The following is a 19,783-nucleotide window of genomic DNA, read 5'->3' on the forward strand; positions in this document are numbered from 1 at the left end:
ATGATGCAGTCAGTATGATGGGAGATGCAGTCAGGGATAGCAGGATGATGGGAGATGCAGTCAGAGCTAGCAGTATGATGGGAGATGCAGTCAGTATGATGGGAGATGCAGTCAGGGATAGCAGTATTATTCAGTAAGTTTGATGGGAGATGCCGTCAGGGATAGCAGTATGATGGGAGATGCAGTCATGGATAGCAGTATGATTCAGTCAGTATGATGGGGGATGCAGTCAGGGCTCGCAGTATGATGGGGATGCAGTTAGGATGATGGGAGATGCAGTCAGGGATAGCAGTATGATGTGAGATGCAGTCAGGGATAGCAGTATGATTCAGTCAGTATAATGGAGGATGCAGTCAGTATGGTGGAGGATGCAGTCAGTATGGTGGAGGATGCAGTCAGGGATAGCAGGATGATTCAGTCAGTATGATGGGAGATGCAGTCACAGATAGCAGTATGATGGGAGATGCAGTCAGGGATAGCAGTATGATGGGAGATGCAGTCAGGGATAGCAGTATGATGGGAGATGCAGTCAGGGATAGCAGTATGATGGGAGATGCAGTCAGGGCTAGCAGGATGATGGGAGATGCAGTCAGGGCTAGCAGGATGATGGGAGATGCAGTCAGGGCTAGCAGGATGATGGGAGATGCAGTCAGGGATAGCAGGATGATGGGAGATGCAGTCAGGGCTAGCAGGATGATGGGAGATGCAGTCAGGGATAGCAGGATGATGGGGGATGCAGTCAGGGCTAGCAGGATGATGGGGGATGCAGTCAGGGCTAGCAGGATGATGGGAGATGTAGTCAGGGCTAGCAGGATGATGGGAGATGCAGTCAGTGGTAGCAGATGTGTCTCAGGCTGTGACATCCTATAAAGGCGCCTTTTCCTGTGCTTCCCGTGTGTTTATAGGGCAGGCGCTCGGACTGTACCATGTATAACGGAGGGGGAGTATAACTGAATCCTCCCATATCCCGATCCCCCCTCTCGCTCGGTGTACGGCGGTATAATCACAGAGTATTTCCCCGTATAACGAACTGGTTTCCATAGCCAGCCTGTCTCGGTCCTCGGGCCAGCGAGGTCTCCCCGGCTCCCAGCCCCTCCCCCCCCTCCCCGCCTGGCAGTGGTACGCTCCGCGGCGCGCTCTCCGCAGCCTGCTGACCGTGTGGAGAGTTCCCGCCTGACAGCGAGAGCCGGGGCCGTGGCATGTAACCAGAGCCAGTCCGAGCCTCTCCTACCCGGCGGTAACATGGCGGAGGGCGAGCCCAAGGTCCCCGAGGAACTCTTCAAAGATGTCAAGTATTACCCAGTGGGCGACCTGGATCCTCAGGTAGGCGAGTGAGTGAGTGTGGCCAGTGCCAGGCTGTGAGCCATGGCCCCCTCTGGGGTCTCAGAACTGACTAAAATACCATAATCTCTACCGGGACTACAACTCCCAGCGTGCTCAGCCTGGCTCAGGGCTCAAAACTGAATAAAATACCATAATCTGTACCAGGACTACAACTCCCAGCATGCTCAGCCTGACTCAGGGCTCAAAACTGACTAAAATACCATAATCTGTACCAGGACTACAACTCCCAGCATGCTCAGCCTGGCTCAGGGCTCAAAACTGAATAAAATACCATAATCTGTACCAGGACTACAACTCCCAGCATGCTCAGCCTGGCTCAGGGCTCAAAACTGAATAAAATACCATAATCTGTACCAGGACTACAACTCCCAGCATGCTCAGCCTGGCTCAGGGCTCAAAACTGAATAAAATACCATAATCTGTACCAGGACTACAACTCCCAGCATGCTCAGCCTGACTCAGGGCTCAAAACTGACTAAATACTATAATCTGTACCAGGACTACAACTCCCAGCATGCTCAGCCTGACTCAGGGCTCAAAACTGACTACCATAATCTGTACCAGGACTACAACTCCCAGCATGCTCAGCTTATCTAAAGAGTTCCAGAGCATCATGGGAGTTAAAGTTCTATAACAGCTGGAGATCTAGCCCTGTGCCCATAGCTGCCCCCAGGTACCCCAGCTCTAATTAATCCCTTCTTGAAATCAGCTGGCTGAGTATCATGGGAAATGTAGTCAGCCACAGGTGGAGAGTAAGGGGGTTAACTGCTAAGCCATCACTGTGCCTGGGCTGCTTTATGGAGCCTGAGGATATTGTTTGCCATATAGTGAGCTAAGCTGACAGGCTGTGGGTGGCAAGGGCTGAGGGTGATGACGTAATGCAGGCACTTCCTGCTAAATAGTGACCCTCACTCTGTTGGTTAACACTGGGTTGCTCAGTCTGTGCTTCTTGTCACCAAAGGGGGCAATTCAGACTCAGTAATTCTACTACAAGCCAGAACATAAAACTAGCCTTCATTGATGGTTTATTGTTACTTAAAAAATAAAATTATTATTATTATTATTATTGTGGTTTATACAAACTTAAGTATTTGCAGCACAACTCTACCAAAACCACATCTCCCCTTTTGAAAATTGGATAAATTTCCTTTATTCATTTTCATTTTATTTGTTTGGAAGTCGTAGAAAACAATTAGGACATCTCAATAAATTGAAGTATGATACTCTGGTGTAATGAAATATCGGTTTTGTATATTAAAGGGATTCTATGGCATCAAAATTAAACATTTTTATTTTTAATGTTTGCTTATAGTCTCTCACCCCCTTGTTAAATAACAAAACAAAAAAAAAAAAAAACTCATGGATCATGGCAGTCTCTTTGCAGAAACTGTGCCTCGACTTCTGAGATCATCCTGATGTGTGATCTGTAGATCAATACAATGCTTCTGATAGTCTGACAAATGTGAAAACATTTGAAACTTGAAAGTCTTGAAGAGGAAATGTGTCCATTGTCTGTCAGCCTGATAGCCACTGGAGGCATGTTTCTGGCCCTGCGTAAACAATGCCACAAAAAAGGCTACAGGCCTGATGAAATTGTTTTTTGAAATTGGTTATGGCTGTTATCGGTTTACAGAGCAACGTCACTTGTCCTGTATGATGAGTGGAACTACTTCTAATATAAACTCATGATAGACAAAGGTTGATGGGATAAAAGCAGACTACATTATTATTATTATTATTATGTTATTATTTATATAGTGCCAACAGATTCCGCAGCGCTTTACAGTGGGTGGACGAACAAACATGTAGTTGTAACCAGACAAGTTGGACAACACACAGGAACAGAGGGGTTGAGGGCCCTGCTCAGTGAGCTTACATGCTAGACCACAATGAGGCTCCTGGTTGCGGAGTCTTTCCTTGGTGAGAGAAGGACCTGCCTTCTACTTTATTCAGCAAGTGTCCACTTAATTAGAAACTTTCACAGGGTTTATTTGTGCATTATCTCTGTTAGGGATTGACCAATTATCAGTTTAGCCGATATTATTGACATATATTCAGGATTTTGGCAAATATGGACTCATAATGATACTAATATTGCCGATAATGCCTGCGGCAGTGGAGGCACCAGTGCATGCTATCTTCAGCATCTCTCTCCAACTCTTGTGAGCTCACGGCTGTAAAAGCGTTGCCGCATGTTGCCACGGCAACACTCCATGCTGCATACTAGGCTCACGCGAATTTGAATTTATGGGCTAGGCAAACCCCAACATGCAATACGTTGCTTCTGTGTATTTCTGGGAAAAATGACTTCCTGGCTTCTGTTTTGTCAAGCTTTACCTTACAGAGCTTGAGACTTGACAAGTGAATTGTGCATTGTAGAACCCAATGGTCGAATTATTGTTTTCTCACCTAAATCTTGCATATTTCATGTTTATTTTGTAGGTTGTTCAGATGCTGAAAGCTGGCAAAGCAAAAGAGGTTTCATACAATGCGTTAGCTACTCACATTATCGCTGAAGATGGAGACAATCCTGAAGTTGGGGAAGCACGGGAAGTCTTTGATCTTCCAATTGTGAAAGTAGGTGACTAAAATTATGCAATAAACGATACAGTATCTTTGCGCAAATGATTTGGTCAGAGAATTACAGGAAATTCAAAATGATCTATGCATTGTGCTGAATATAGAGCTAGTAGTGGTAAAAGTAGGTTAAAAATACAGAATAAGGCAGTAAAAATAACACTGCATTTGTTTTTAAAATCAAAGCCTTCTCATAGAGAAGCATTGTGCATCCCATTTGAAGATCTACAAATATGTAAAACAGTTGTTGGTATGCAAATATATAACATTGTTGGAGAGTTACTCCAATCACCATGACCACTTTAGGGATTTTATGTGGTCATGGTGGTAGGATTATGTATGTGCAGTGTTTCTGCTCGAAACACTGCACTTCCAGAGTAATAGTCACTTGTGTAATGGGGGCAAGTTGCACACGTGACATTGGCTCTGGGCTGCCTAATATGAATTCTGTGCCCTCAAAGGGAAGCTAGCCCCTTGCTCGCTCGCTCGCTTTCACCCTTCATGGCAAGCAGCTTTTATTAAATATCCTTCCTTCGCTGGTCCAGGTGCTAGCATGCACTCTGAGCCAGCAATTGGTGAGAAGCCTGTGTATGGACTGAGCATCGGTCCTGTGACTTGAGAATGTGGAAGGGAGCTCTGGGAGCTTCACCTGATGCTGAAATCCTGGTAAGTGAAAAACCTTTTTTCACAAGTTTAACTGCAATCAGAGCAGGAAGACCCTGTGCATAGTGCCCAATAGAACATTTTACAAACAAAAAAGATCCCCCACTCCAAAGGGTTAAAGTAAATTACTGAGTCTTTTAGACATTATATGAAAAAAATTAATAAAACGCATTGGTTGTAATAGGTCCCAAAATGAGATTCTCTGACAAGTCTGCACATTTCAAATAATCCTTGTTTCTTCCTGTGAACTTTTGAGTTCTTTGTCTAATATCACACAGAATGTTGTTAGGGCTGCAGAAATAAATAGGTTTACTTTTAAATACCAGGCAAATGAGCAGTGAGCCTGTTGGGACATGATTTATACACAAAACCAGTGGATTTGGCTAAAGTTGTTTAAATTGCCCTTTTTAGAACTCTATAATTATCTAATGGAAAAAAAAATTATTGTTGTGTAGTTCTTATAAATAAATACATCGTCATTGTATGATTTGGGTGTTGAAAAGTAATAAAGGTAGTATTATATTCACCCGAGTAGGCAGTAGAGTCCCTTTAACGTTGATATGGTGCTCATTTTAAATTTAGTGAAATTATGAAAATGGTGAGAGAGAGAGACAAACTGATTTTATATAGATAGACCAGCCCTACCAAATATGGAAAGCCGAGCTGATTTATGCTTTAGTAACTTATTCTTATAAATTAAATAAATTGCAGTCACTTCCAGGTCGGATGTTTGATATTAAAGATTGCAGTTATCAAGAAGCTAGGAAGCTATGGGTAAAGTCCCTTAGCTTGATTTCTTTCTCCCAAACCCCAGATGCTTAGATTGCAATGTTAGATGTCTGACAGTTCACACAGCTAGCTCCCACTGTACCATGAGAGAAAGAACTGGTGGATAGAATGATTCGATTTTCTTGTTACTATAGCCCTTTCCTCTGCACAAAATGTATTCAAGCCTGGTGTTTCCATTCTTACTTATTCTACTCACAAGGTTTTTCAGATTATAGATGGAACCTAGTTAAATGTAACCTACATAAGTCAAGATGAAAGGATAATAAAAAATATGTTTACCTGTCACGGGTACTCTAATGTAGGGTCTGTTATTATTCAACAAAAACTCTAATATCATTTCATGTTAATTACTACTAACATTTGAAATTAAATTATGAATACATAGTAATCCTACAATGTATCTCACTTCTAGAAAGCCAGGTTAAAATGGACAGGGCTAACACATTTGCATTTGTTTTGCACATTTGTGCCTAAAGAGAAGACTTGGGGTTTACTCCACTTCTAGTGTCTGTCTTTCATGTTCCTAATGGAGTTTTACTCTGTTAAATGACGTTGGACATCCTTATGTTTTGCATGAGGACATCTAACGCCTTCAAATTTACCATAGGAAAGCAAAGACTCGCTGCACATGTGCGCTAGATCCTCCCCTTGCTGTGCGCTAGATCCTCCCCTTGCTGTGCGCTAGATCCTCCCCTTGCTGTGCGCTAGATCCTCCCCTTGCTGTGCGCTAGATCCTCCCCTTGCTGTGCGCTAGATCCTCCCTAGCCAGCATTGAGGGAGCTTCAGCGTTGAGAAAAGGAAAGTTTAAATAAAATGTTTTTTAACTCTTTCTTTCATGATCAGAGGAAGGGTGTCCCATTAGGGACAGGAGCACTATAGCTTTAGGAATGAAAAATAAATCCTCCTCATTTTTACAGATACATTTTTATGTGTGCTAGATTTCTTGGTACGTCAAGTATTGTTACATGTGATTGCATATATAAAAGAAAATAAAAAAAATTTAGTTTATGGAAAACTAAATGAGCTTTCTCCTGCAGAAATATTAGAGCTTCAATAGAACAGAAATAGCTTCAGGCTATTTTCATCACACTGGGTGCCATAACTTTAGGCTGTAGCCAAACTGTAAGATTTAATTTTGTGAAAAAATCCCAGTCTAACTTAGAAAGAAAATGCTTCAAAGTCATAAATACAATTTTTAGTTCTTGTAGAACTTCGTTTCAGCACAAATATAAGCAGGCGGCTGTGACCTTCAATATAAAATGTAAAAATCAAAAATTTCAACCTGCTGAAGTGCGTTATAGGTGAGGAGTATCCTAGCTTAACCCCAGTTTATAAAATTGCTGATTTTCTATGAGAAATCGTCACTTTTATAAATTAACTAAGGAACACCACCCTGTCTGTAAAACAGCCAGGGAGGTTTGCAGCTTCCTTCTGTTAGCTCCCTGAACTAATGGAAGTGGCAGGCACGATCTATTTGAGTGTGCCTGCCTCCCACTCCTCCACAAACCTAAGACTAGGCATGCAGACAAGTCAGAGGCTCCTTTATGAGTTTTTCCCTTTTAAAAAGCCTGAAAGTTTCTCTTTTGGGAAAATAGGGTAGGGCTTGCTAAGGCTGCAGTTCGTAAGACCTGCAGCATTTGCAAGCTCTTTTAAGATCTATCCCCAATGAATAAATACATTATATTTTTTTTTCATGTGGAAGATGAAGTGCTCCTTTAAAGAAGCACTATAGTTCGTATTCCTGACACTATATTTTTAAAATCACTCTTTAGACCCCAGCTCCCACCTTTTTCTATACCCTAAAAAGGTTAAAAAAAAAAAATCTCATCTTTTTTTCGAGCATCGTTCTGGTTTCGCTCCTCCTCCATGGCTGTGATAATCAGATTTGATGATCTCAATCCAATTCTTTCCAATTGGAAGCTCAGCATCTCCTCACAGAGATGCATTAAATCAATGCATCTCTATGGTGAGTGTTTGCTGAATGCCAGTGACTGAACACTGTGCAGCACTGACCTGTCTGAGTAACTGGTCAGTAATGGAAATACTGCCTTTTCGCTGAAGAGGCATTGTTTATATTAAAAGGCCAGCAGGGACATTCAGCTGTAGTGGTTCTGGTGACTCTAGGGTCCCTTTTTAAAGTAATGGGAAATTTCTATACTTATGCATGCTATTAAAAACACCAGATGTATTCTTCTGTAACAATGTAAATTTGATGTGAGAAAATGTGCCATAGTAAGTATATAACAGTTTCACCAAAACAAAGAGATTGCACCTGTCCCCTTCTTGAGTCATAAGCACTACGAGTTGCGATAAAATGTAACAAATTTAAAGAGAAACTTCTACTTTATGTTCAATGTATTTTTTTCCGTCAACATAAGTTTATTTTGTATAATAAGCATTAAATCGTATATGTATGTACACGTTATGAGTGTTTTATTATTTATTTTGAATAAGTATTAATGGTTCATGATTCATATTCTTCTTAGAAAATTATTGCATTTTTAACTATATATTGTGGAAAACAATTGCTAATTGTTATATATTTTCTTTTGCAGCCTTCCTGGGTCACATTATCTGTTCGTTGTGGTGCCCGCCTTCCGTATCCTTTTCTGTTTTAAAATGTAGTTTCTCATATATATATATTTTTTTTTTAAATTTGTAATTTTTCTGAAATATTTTGTAATACTTTATGCTTTCTCCATTCTGATTGTCCCAAGCCTGAATAAAACAAATTTTAGAAGCAAAATACAAAGGGGAGTGTGCTATTCAGAAAACCACTTTTCAAGAATTGTGTGTTGTAAAATTAAAACAGACTTCTGGAATTCAATATGTTCTCAACTTCTCAATATATAAAAGCCTAGTCATTGCTAGCTTGGAGCCTCTTTGAATATTTGTGGGGCCATTCTTAATATCCTTGAGCTATTTTGCTAATTAGTCTTGGTTAGAACTTCTTTTATACTGGGACCGGTGAAGTGACTACCGAGCGTTGAAGAACTATATAAAATGTTATATAAAAATTACATAGTGACTCTGAATATGCAATAAAATTATATTTATAGTTTTAAAAAGTCAAATGCATAGATGATGATTTTTATTTTTTTGTTGATTTTTTTCTGCCCGTGCACTGGACTTGCTGTATCAGTGTAAAGCCACAGTGATTAATATGTGGCTGCCTGCCAAGACTTCTGGTTCCATTTACAACATCATAAAGAGAGCAAACGTAACATGTGTTCCTCTTTACATGTTGCTTTGACGTTCTCTAGATTAGCATGTATTGGTTACTTGAATTGGATCTTTCGCCATCCACACCTTATCTAGAAAACAAGTACACTTTAAGCCAGTCAACAGTGAGTTGGAAACAGGATTATTTACTAAAGTTTTCGAAGTGAATTTCTAATTAAAGGCCGAAATCGCTTATTTGGGGAAATAAGCTATGTCCATGTTATCTATGCTTCCAGTTGGTCTGTATAGGCCTTAGATTCTCACTTTAGTAAATAACTGATCAACTTTTTATTTATAGAAAAAAAAACTGTGCGTGTTTTCTCTTACTTGAGATGCACCTGCAATTTTCTAGGTCAGGGTTTCTTTCCATCTTCCTGATCTAAGCTTTACCATGTTAAACATAAAGTTTTATTTTGTACTATTTAGGAACAAACATGCCTTTAGTGGTGCCTTAAAAGTAGTAGTTCTAGCACCAGAAAAAAAAAAAAAAAATATATATATATATATATATATATATATATATATATATATATATATTTTTTTTTTTCTTCTTCTTTTAACTTGTAAACAAGCACTAGAGGCCAGTGCGAGATGTGCTAGTGCATACGCTTCAGAGAAAACACATAGGGTCCCCCCATTTGCTGTAAGTCACAGGGGTATCAAAGTAATTGTGTTCTTTTTAAAAATGTTAGATCTAAATGTTTGTATAAAGATACTTGGGTGCAAAAAATAGCTTTTTATTTTTTGGAGGATTGGAGAATAAGTTGAAAGTTCAAGTCTGTGAAATAATAGTCCAGTTAAATTCACATCACACATTATATGTGTAATGCTAATCCAGTCTGACTGTAATGAATAGCTGATCATGGGAAACTGGTGAAGCCCAGACAACACAATATGCAATAATTCTAAGAGCTGCATGTAGAGGTGGAGGGGAGGCTGGTGCACCTGAATATGAATAAAACCATAACTGACTTTTCATTTAATCTGGTAAGCAGACTTACCATAGGCTTATTAGGGAATAAAGAGCCAGATAATGACTTCAAATGCAAGTTGCATGATAAATGATTTTCAATATATATTACCTATTTATTACTTCGAAGGTTTTGATTTGAAGTGGTCATGCTGGTAGAAGTCAGTAAATGCAGTGTTTCAGCTGAGACATTTGTAATTGCGTGCTGGGGACTACTTGCATCCTCAGCAAACGTGACATTGGAAGTCCAGAACTCTGTGCATAAAATACGTCTGTTGGCGCGCACTGCTTCCTGACAACAGACGTAGCTCTACCCACTCACCTTCTCTACATTCCCTCCTGCCTTCTCCGTTCCACATTGTTTTGTTTAAGAAAAAAAACCTCCCTCGCATGCCCAGACTGCGCCCATGAGATCGAAGTATGTGAAATGGTCCAATCAAAGGATTCTAAGAAGCCTGTGAGTGGAACGCTTGCGATGTCAGAGGGGGTGTGGAGAATCAGCGTTGGGAGCTTTGTCTGTCCAGATGAGAAAAACCTTATTTTTTCCAGGTTTTATTGCAAATTGAGAGGGGGAGGGCAGCTTCTCCACAGTGCCCAATAGGGCATATTACCCAGGAAAGGTCTCCTCTCTCAAATGTTATATTAATACTTTAAAACAAAAACGTTGGCATTTACATCCTAAAATGTCACCTACGAATACTTTTATTGACGGATATTGATATAGTACATCAAATTAGACAAGACACTACCCAGCAGTACTTCTCCACTTGATATGTGTCATGGTACACAATCGCAATACTAGAAACATAGCATTCATTGCCACTGGAAGAAATTTGCAGTGGTGTATTTTGAATAAGTAGGTAATCTTAACATCCACACATCTTCCACTCCGTTCACGTAATATCATCCAACTGGACTCAGTCATTAACTATAAATGAGTTCATATTTATAGCTTGCATGCAGGTCTAACAACATTTTATTTAACAATGTTTCTTAGTCAGTTTTGTCTTTTTCTTGCTTTTTTTTAAAACCCATTTGCTATATTTCTTTTTCATTTGCAGTGCCTGCCAAATATGAGCAAATAGATTAATTACGGTATTTTTATTTTACGTGCATACCTCTTTAGTTCTAAGTTATAGTCATCTCCAGTCTAGGTACAGATATAAATTTGGAAGAGGTGGAAGAGGTCATTCTCATCTATGTGAAAGTTGTTAAAACCATGTTCCTTAATTAATACAAACAGTGAAAATGGATTTTCTCCAGAATCTGGTCAGATCTTTTTTGGGGTAACTGCTTGCCTCTCACAGGTATGTATATAGAATGTAACAGATTGTAAATGGTGCTGCTACATAGATAGTGTGTATGACTTTAATTTACTATTAACTCTTTTACATTGTAAAGTTAGTTATACGAGACATGATACAAAGACAAGGTCATGTTACATAAAATCTTCATTTTTGTAGGAGCAGTGAAGGTTTCGTTATGGTTTATTTTTGTGTTTCAAAATAATGAAGAAATGTTAAATTTAATTTTATTTACTTGATTCATGGTTTTTGTGTTGTATTATTCCATTTTTAAAAACATTTTTATTTTATTTTTCCTTTAATGTGTAGTTTTTGCACCCATTATTGCATACATTTGGACCGAGTGAATTATACAAACCATAAAGGTTATGTCTGCCATAAAAAGAGCCATATAAAATATTGCAGAAGTGCAAGCTAATCTAAGGTTGGACTGAACATGAATTTCAATTATGTACCCCCTGTGACTATGCATGCAAATGAGCTGCATGGTCAGGGGCAAGTTTATGCAAGGTCACATCCCTGAGTGTACCAACTGGTTGGTTGGCTTCTCAAGATATATTATATTATAAAGTGCACAAAGATAGAAGATGATCTAATAAGAATGAGAAATTAACCTGCATGAAATAGTGACCTTCACCCCCACAATACAATTATATTTGAAGACTGGCACGCATTAAAGTATTTAAAAATAAAATGTGGGTGGGGCTTAAATATAATATGACTGTTTCCACAACCAGTTAAAATATTTCTACATTCCCTGTAAAGCTGCTGAACTGTTTAAAATAAGTACGAAGTGGCACACTGGCTCATTTTTGACAATGTTATGCATATGTGCCAGAGGACATATTTAAGGGACACTATAGTGACCAGAAAAACCTCAGCTTAATTTAAAGTAAACTATTATTTTCTCTGGACTTTTTGTTTTTACTTTTTTCTCTCAAGTTTGCCTTATGTTTTTTTCTACAATTTCCTATACACTCAGTGGATTATACTAGGATTCCCTGAACATTGGACTATTTTTTTTTATTATTATTTATATATATATATATATATATATATATATATTTTTTTTTTTTGCTCTCTCTCTCTCTCTCTCTCTCTCTCTCTTTGTGTTTTTTGACATACCGGTCAAAAAACACAAAAAGAGAGCGCGAAAAAAAAAAATAGTCCAATGTTCAGGGAATCCTAGTATAATCCACTGAGTGTATGGCAAATTGTGTACACTCTATTTCTTTGGGTTGAGTGAGGGATATACACATATTTATTAACTTAAGGAATTTTTTCTCATTCATTTTTCTTTTTTATGTAATTAGAATTATGTAACCATATTCATTTATTACTGGGTGGATCCACCAGTTTAATGATAAACGCAGGCAACACTCCACTAGTAAGGATGGTATATTTATTGATAGGTAAACCACCCCATAGAAAGTGGGACGTTTCGGCAGTCACTCTAAGCACCCTGCTTTAAACTTGTGTATGGGATAAGAACAAACCACACAGATCTGAATGAGTGTTTTCTTATTTGTGGAGCCTACTCCTACTTATTTGGGAGGGATTTTCTCCTGCTGATTGCCTGTGAATTGCTGCTGAAATACATTCACGTTTTTATATATAAATAACTTTGTTCCTTCGAATGCATTAAAGCCAGTGGTTGTAATGTTATGAGTAGCAAATTGTAGCCCAAAATTTGGCAATTTAAAGGAAAAAAATAATCTCCACAATTTATACCTTTTTAAAAAGAAATGTAACTTAAACATCATAAAACATTTTCAATTCTATTGTTAATTTTCCATAAAAGTTTAGTGACTGCATTGCTAATTATGCAGTTTGGTGGCTTGTCAGCAGTTCATATATTCTAGCATAAATCATCACTTTTTGTTTTATTTAATTTTTAAATAAATTTTGCTATTCTCCTAAATCACCAAAATGTTTTTATGGATTTAAGCCTGATGGAGCAAGATCTATATGTACAGATGATTGTAGTTATTTTATATCCGCTTCTAGCATGTGTTCAGGTACTGATAATATATGTTTGTTCTTATGTTACAGGTTTCCCCTGAGGATCGTAATTCTCTCTGGGCCTTAACTACATTTCATGGAGCGGACTGTCAACTTAGTCTCAATAAAAAATGTACTCATTTAATTGTTCCTGAACCAAAGGGGGTAAGGATCAGTTGCATTTTTATTTTTTTATGTGTGTGGTTTTCTATTTTATTTTCATTTTTTCCCTGTTAAACTACGCTTAAAATTACTATTTTGGAAGTTTAATTTTCCTTATATAATCATAACAGGTACTCAGCTGAGCTTATTTTAATTCATAAACCTGTCCAAACAACAAACTGCACTCTGATGCATGGTAAAGTGCAGAAACCATTATATTTAAATGTATATAAACCTTGTATATATGTCAAGACGTCTCTCCCTTCTAACTATATTTCTGAAAACTGAAAGTGCTTTTATTTTTTCTATATTTTTCACTCCAAAAGTGCACTATTTAAAGGGACACTCCAGGCACCCAGACCACTTCTGCCCATTGGAGTGGTCTGGGTGCCAACTCCCACTGCTCTTAACCCTGCAAGTGTAATTATTGCAGTTTTTTATAAACTGCAATAATTACCTTGCAGGGTTAACTCCACCTCTAGTGGCTGTCTACTAGACAGCCACTAGAGGGCACTTCCTGGTTCCTAGCACAGTGTGAGGTCCTCCAGCGTCGCTCATTTCCCCATAAGAAAGCATTGAAAATTAATTTCATTAATTTCCCTATGGGGAGCGCTAATGAGCATGCGAAGATCAGTCTCGCCCACCGGCTAACGGAGTCAGAAGGAGGAGTGGCGCGGAGGAGCAAGCAGCGACGAGAGACATTGTCGCTGCCTCAGGTAAGTTACTGAAGTGGTTTTCACCCATTCAGCAACTGTGGATTGGGGGGTGGGAGGGAAAGGGAACCTGCAGTGCCAGGAAAACAGATTGTTTTCCTGGCACTGGAGTTTCCCTTTTAGTGTGTGTGTGTGTGTGTGTGTGTGTGTGTGTGATTTTTCTTAGTGTGCGCAGAGAATTTTTACTGATCCAAAATCTTGTGTGCACTGAATGTTTGTGCAAAAGTAAACTTTAATTTTTGTACAGCACAGCCTCTTTCTCATGGTTTATAAAACTACATTGCAGTATTACTATGTGATAATGTAGTGTTAGTAGTTAGACAGCAGTATTACTGTAATGTCAGACATTCAGACACAGCAGTATTACTGTAATGTCAGACATTCAGACAAGACTCTGCTAATGCCCATTTTGGTCTGTAAGACAGTCCATAAAAAGCAACTGGCAGACTAGGGTACATCCAATTAAGAGTTTTCCATCCTGTTGCCTATATATTTTGCAAAAAAAAAGCTTCAGCCCCACCTTCATCACAGTAAATAGGCAATTTAATCCATAAAATAAATTGTCCTTTCCTTCAGCCAAAAGATAACATTGACTGTATTTGGGCAAGCGTGTTAATTCCCCAGCTTGTCAGAAAAAGTCAATGCAGTCTAATAAATGGTGATCTATACATACTAAATGTTTCTAACACATAGATCAAATTCAGATGACACAATTATAGCAAACCGTATATGGAGAGATGTCATGTCACCAAAGAATTTGCAAAGTCCGCTCTTTGCCCAATAAATGGTGATATTTATTAAGTTATTAATTAAGCATTTAAGTTATGAATGCTTCTTAAAAACAAAAAAATCTTCATTTGATGGGATATGTCCAAAGCACACAGGTGAAACCAACAACCCAATTCAGTGGATACCAGTAGTAAACATTATATGGAGAAATGTAACCCATAGATTTTTCAAAAGTAGCTCTTTGCCTATTAATGCTTTTTTAACACACACGCAATCTCACTGATTTAAAACACTCATTGACCGACACACACTCACACATGTATACATTCTTGCGCACACACACACATTCTATTTATTTATTTTAGGCCCATCCAGCCTTCATACCTTTAGGAGAGTTGGTGTAATTGCTCTCACTGTGGTCCAGTTGGGATTGTCTGCCTGGGATTTAGTGCAGAATGGATCTTCCATTTCCTATCTGCTCCCTCATGTACCCCTATAGTTATGCCAGGGCCACAGTGACCTCATATTCCATCTCCTGGCATCACTGCACAGGGCGCGCAAGGGAGCAGAGAGGAACTGGAAACATGTCATCACTGCTCCCTTGCCACCCCTGCTGGATGCTTCCTCTCTATCTCCTGCTTCCTTCTGGGCCCCCTGTTACAGCCATTGAACCGCTTCTCACGGGACGCACAATCTTCTGGCAAATGCTGCAAGGTGCTGTACACAGATCGAAACCTCTGCGCTCCATCGAGAAATTGTGTACACATTCTCAGAGGGAACAGTGCTTATAAGCCATCTTAAATGTGCAGTGTTGGGAAGAAAGGGCCTGTGATACTTAGGACATGGTTGAGCAAGAATAATCTTCACTGTGGTAGCCACTTACATTATTTAGAGAGTTGATATGCTTTTTGAACATATTATAGGTTTGTGTTTTTCTTCAGTAGCAAGCTCTATCTAGCTAAATTTCCACCTGGTATCCTAATAAAATGTTTTTTATAGTTTCTTTTAGCCTAATTGTCCTATTCTCTTGCTGGCAATGTATCCACTACTAACCCTAGACATGCCTTATGATAAAAAATATAAAATGCTTATTTCTTTGTTAAGGAAATACGTTAAAGTGAAACTTTAATTACAGTCACCTTACAAACGACTGTCTGTATTTTGAGTAGCATAGTCATAGACTTGTTCCCTGATCCAACTCCGGTCCATATTGTAGACTTTTTTTTTATCGACGACCTCGAGCACATGCCTATTCCATCTCGGCAGTTATTTTGCTATCCAGTACTGGAGCAGGAATTTAGTCAGTGGTGCAGTAGAATCTGTTTTTTTGTTTGTTTTTTTCTAGTGAATTTTGGTTCTTGGAAGGGTTAATCTTTAATGTCTAACTTCTGGTTAGTGTTTGCTTTTTCTTTTTAGTATTCTAACATTGTCCAAAATAACTCAAGCTTGTTCTAAAAGTTGTCTAGTTGCTTCTGAATTATACATTTTTGTTTTTCTTTGCTGTTCTTGGTGCTAGATATGTTTACTGTGGTATTAAGTTGATCTTATTTCCCCCTACCCCACCATATGAGCATTTGTTTTTCTGTACTGATCATAAACTGTATTTTCTAGGCTGTGCTTGAAAAAAAAAAAAAAATAGAGTAAGCTTGGATAATCTTAAAGAGACAGTAACGATTAAGCTCAAAGGAACACTCCAGGATTATATTTTATGATATATAGTACATTTTATTTATAGTGCCCCTCTCCACCCCTCCCCCATTCTTGATAAGTAATGCTGTTACTCACCAAGCTATTCTCTGTTTTTGTCTGCAGTTTACCCTGATGGATTGTAAGCAAATTATCTTGGCAACTGAAGTGGAACTCTGCTTAAATTCTGCTCATTGCCAAAGATCAGTATTCCCCTATTTATGTAGAACTAAGAAACAAAGTTACAGTTAAAAAAAAAAAAAAAAAAAAAAAAAATATATATGAGGGGGGGCGGGGGATTAGAGGAAAAAACAAACTTCAAAATGAGAGCACTGCTTATAGTTCACGTAAAAAAAAACATATATGGATAAGCATAAAGTACACATTTTTTTTAAATACATATACATTTTGGAATGTGACTATTTTTACTATAATTTACTTATTTTAAATTTAAAGGCACAGTATAGGGTCTAAAACCCAAACATGCATGTCTGACCCTATAGTGTTAAAACCCACTATTTGTCCCATCTGGCTCCCCTTTGCCCTCATAAATATGGCAAAAGTTTACTCAAGTTTATTCCAGTCTGCTGGTGCTGACTCTACCCCCGATCTACTTCCTTGGCTGACGTCATCAGAATTGATGACCACAGCCAATCACAGTGCTTTCTTATAGAACAGAGGCGGGCCAGAGGTCAGAGTCCTGGCTAATCAGCATCTTCTCATAGAAATTCAATAAATCAATGCATTTCTATGTGGAAAGTTCAGTGTCTCCATGCAGAGGGTGGAGACACTGTATGTCACACTGTGCAGCACCTCCCCAGAAAGCACATCTAGTAGCCATCTGAGGAGTGGCCACTGGAGGTGTCCCTAGGATTTTATGTAAACATTGTCTTTTCTCTGAAAAGGCAGTGTTTTCATTGAAAAGCCAGCAGGGACTGACTATAATTACAAGAACAAATGCAATAAGCTGTAGATGTTCTAGTGACTTTAGTATTAGTTTTAGAAAACCTGCAGTAGATGAAAAAGTAGCTGTTCGATTACTTGCTTTTTCTTCTTACTCCTGATCGGTGACCGGAAATATTTTTTTGCTGCATTCAAAACCCCCAGGCAGCCAATCCGATATGGTTTTTATTTCAAATTGTTGTTGGATAATTGTTACCCATCACTCATTTTATTAAACTGTTTTGTTTTTTAATAATAGACTTGCACTAGCAAAATGCATAACCAGTAAGTTCCATAATCTTTATGTTAAAGGAACTTGCCATTGGAAAAAATAAGCACTATTTAATAGTTATACCCAAAATGAAGACACACATGCTTTTAATTCTAAATTTTTCCTTTGGGGTATATATAGATTCAGATTGTCTGCAGCCACGGCAGTCCTTCTCCTTCTCTCCTCTTTCCCCAGCCTTAAAATACACCAATCAGACTTCTCGTTGACAAGTCTCTGTACTGGAGTTACAAGTATGCATGCGAATGTGGCTTTCCAATGCTTCTCAATAAACTCAAGAGAAGCTCTTTAAAAAGGGGGGAAGTCAGCAACTCACCAGCCAGGGTGCCTGCCAATTCTGTTAGTACGGTGAAGCTAACATCTGTCTGCCTGACAGCTAGGGAGGTGTTTCTGCCCCCAGTTACAAAAGTGCTGATTTCTATGGAAACTGGCACTTTATATAAACTGTCACAAATATGACAGACTCCTGACTTTTGAAGTATTTCAACAAGCTAAAGTGCTTAATGTGCACTCTACAAGCTAAAGTTTCATTAAAAACCACAAATAATGCTTTTTGCACAAGTTAATAATGTCACCCTGAAAGTTATGTAATGCATGTTGCTTACACGTTTGCACAGCAGCTATAAGAGTTCTAATGGAAAGCTATGCACTGTTGTGTATGCCAATGTCATGGACAACTGTGCTATTGTAGCAAGTAGAGAATGCTAAAAAAAACTGGGAAGAAAGGACAGAAGAGGTTTGGGACAAGGTGTATTTCAATTATTTTGCTATACAGATCAATGCTAATTAAATGGTTATTATATATGCACACCTTGCCTTGTTGTGTAGTGTCACTCTAAAGTGTTGCTATTCATTTAATGTCCCTTTAAGGCAATACATTAAGAATTTGTGTTGGGAATAGAGTGGCTATAGAGTGACTACCATTTTAAATGGTCTGCTGTTATGTTTTTATCTCGATGTGCTAGTGATCATCTCTTCTCATGTAAAATCGAAGAAAGTTACATGTTATTAGACCTTTTTAAAATGTTTTATTTAGTGTTAGAAATATGATGCACTATAATAAATGTCTTTGTTTGCTTGTTTTTTTTTTTAGAGTAAGTATGAATATGCTTATCAACGAGAAAGCATAAAAATTGTTACTCCGGACTGGGTCTTGGACTCTATATCAGACAAAGCAAAAAAAGATGAAGCTCCGTACCACCCTCGTCTAATAGTCTATGAAGAGGAGGAGGATGAAGATGAATTAAATGAAGACCAAGACTCTCAAAATGCTAGTGGAGAAGAGGATAGATATTCATCTAAATCCAGCCCAGTTAGTTCCCGTGAAGGTTCTCCAGTCGGCAATGTAGAGTTTTCTCCAAAACGCAGCTCCAAAGACAAAACAAAAGGCGAACTAATGTTTGATGATTCCTCTGACTCCTCTCCTGAGAAACCCGAAAGAAATTTAAACTGGACGCCTGCAGAGGTTCCACAGGTGAATGCTGCCAAGCGAAGACTTCCGCAGGGCAAGGATTCTGGACTGATTAATTTGTGTGCGAATGTTCCACCTGTGCCAGGAAATATATTGCCTCCTGATGGCCGCAGCAACTTGCTGTCTTCGGTCCCTGGAACGCCAGCTCCTGAAAGGCCTGATCTAATGTCTTTTCGTAGTCCTGCAGTGAGGACACTTAGGAATATCACTAATAATGCAGAGATACAGCAAATTAATCGACCGTCAAATGTAGCACAGGTAAAATTCGGTTTGTGTTGGTGTATTCAATCCGCCAAATGTCTATTTTGTTTTATAAAATTGCTTTGATTGTAAATTCTCTGGTTACAGTATGTGTACATATCTTAGACCTGCAGTTTTTTGGTTTTGTTCAGCCTAGGAGCAATAATGCAGAAGTGTAAATTTTGTAGTTTGAAAGGAGCTGAATAAGGGTAGACTCTGTATGCTGGGAAGGCCCTTTCCATACCGTTACTGAAAGGTTTGACAAAGAACTAGTGAAAGACTACCAAAAACTACACTGAGAAACACTACACTGATTTGTAGTGATTATGTTGCCCAGAGTGCCCTTTTAGGTTGGGATATGATAAATCCTTCACATTGAGAGAGAACATTCTTGTTTTGTTTTGCTTTTAGAATCCAATAATATTATTTATCGGTATTATGATTATCTGAAATGTGTACTCTTTGCTTTTTCATGTTTGTTACGCCTCAGAGGGTAGTGTATGAAGTGAGAAAATCTAATTGTTGGGTGTAATAACAATATGCAGTATATCATGGAATCCTGGACCGTAGAAGAACACAGAATTATTGAATACAAAGGGGATGGGACAAAGACTTGACAAACTGAGGGAAATAAATAAAGGTGTTAGTTGATATGCTTCTGTAAAGAAGTATGGTTTTATT

At 38.5% G+C, this 19,783-nt stretch overlaps 1 protein-coding gene across 1 annotated transcript in view; it reads left to right on the forward strand.

Annotated features, from left to right (window-relative positions):
* Positions 1-1,236: 1,236 nt before the first annotated feature.
* PAXIP1 (PAX interacting protein 1) overlaps positions 1,237-19,783 on the forward strand; it is a 42,235-nt gene continuing 23,688 nt past the window's right edge. The window contains exons 1-6 of the mRNA XM_063452680.1: positions 1,237-1,323; positions 3,787-3,921; positions 7,929-7,972; positions 10,809-10,872; positions 12,922-13,035; positions 18,485-19,120. Coding sequence (XP_063308750.1) covers positions 1,243-1,323; positions 3,787-3,921; positions 7,929-7,972; positions 10,809-10,872; positions 12,922-13,035; positions 18,485-19,120 — 1,074 coding nt within the window. The 5' untranslated portion in view covers positions 1,237-1,242. The remainder of the gene's footprint in view (positions 1,324-3,786; positions 3,922-7,928; positions 7,973-10,808; positions 10,873-12,921; positions 13,036-18,484; positions 19,121-19,783) is intronic.

Source organism: Pelobates fuscus, chromosome 4, assembly GCF_036172605.1.
Source record: "Pelobates fuscus isolate aPelFus1 chromosome 4, aPelFus1.pri, whole genome shotgun sequence".
NCBI lineage: Eukaryota > Metazoa > Chordata > Amphibia > Anura > Pelobatidae > Pelobates > Pelobates fuscus.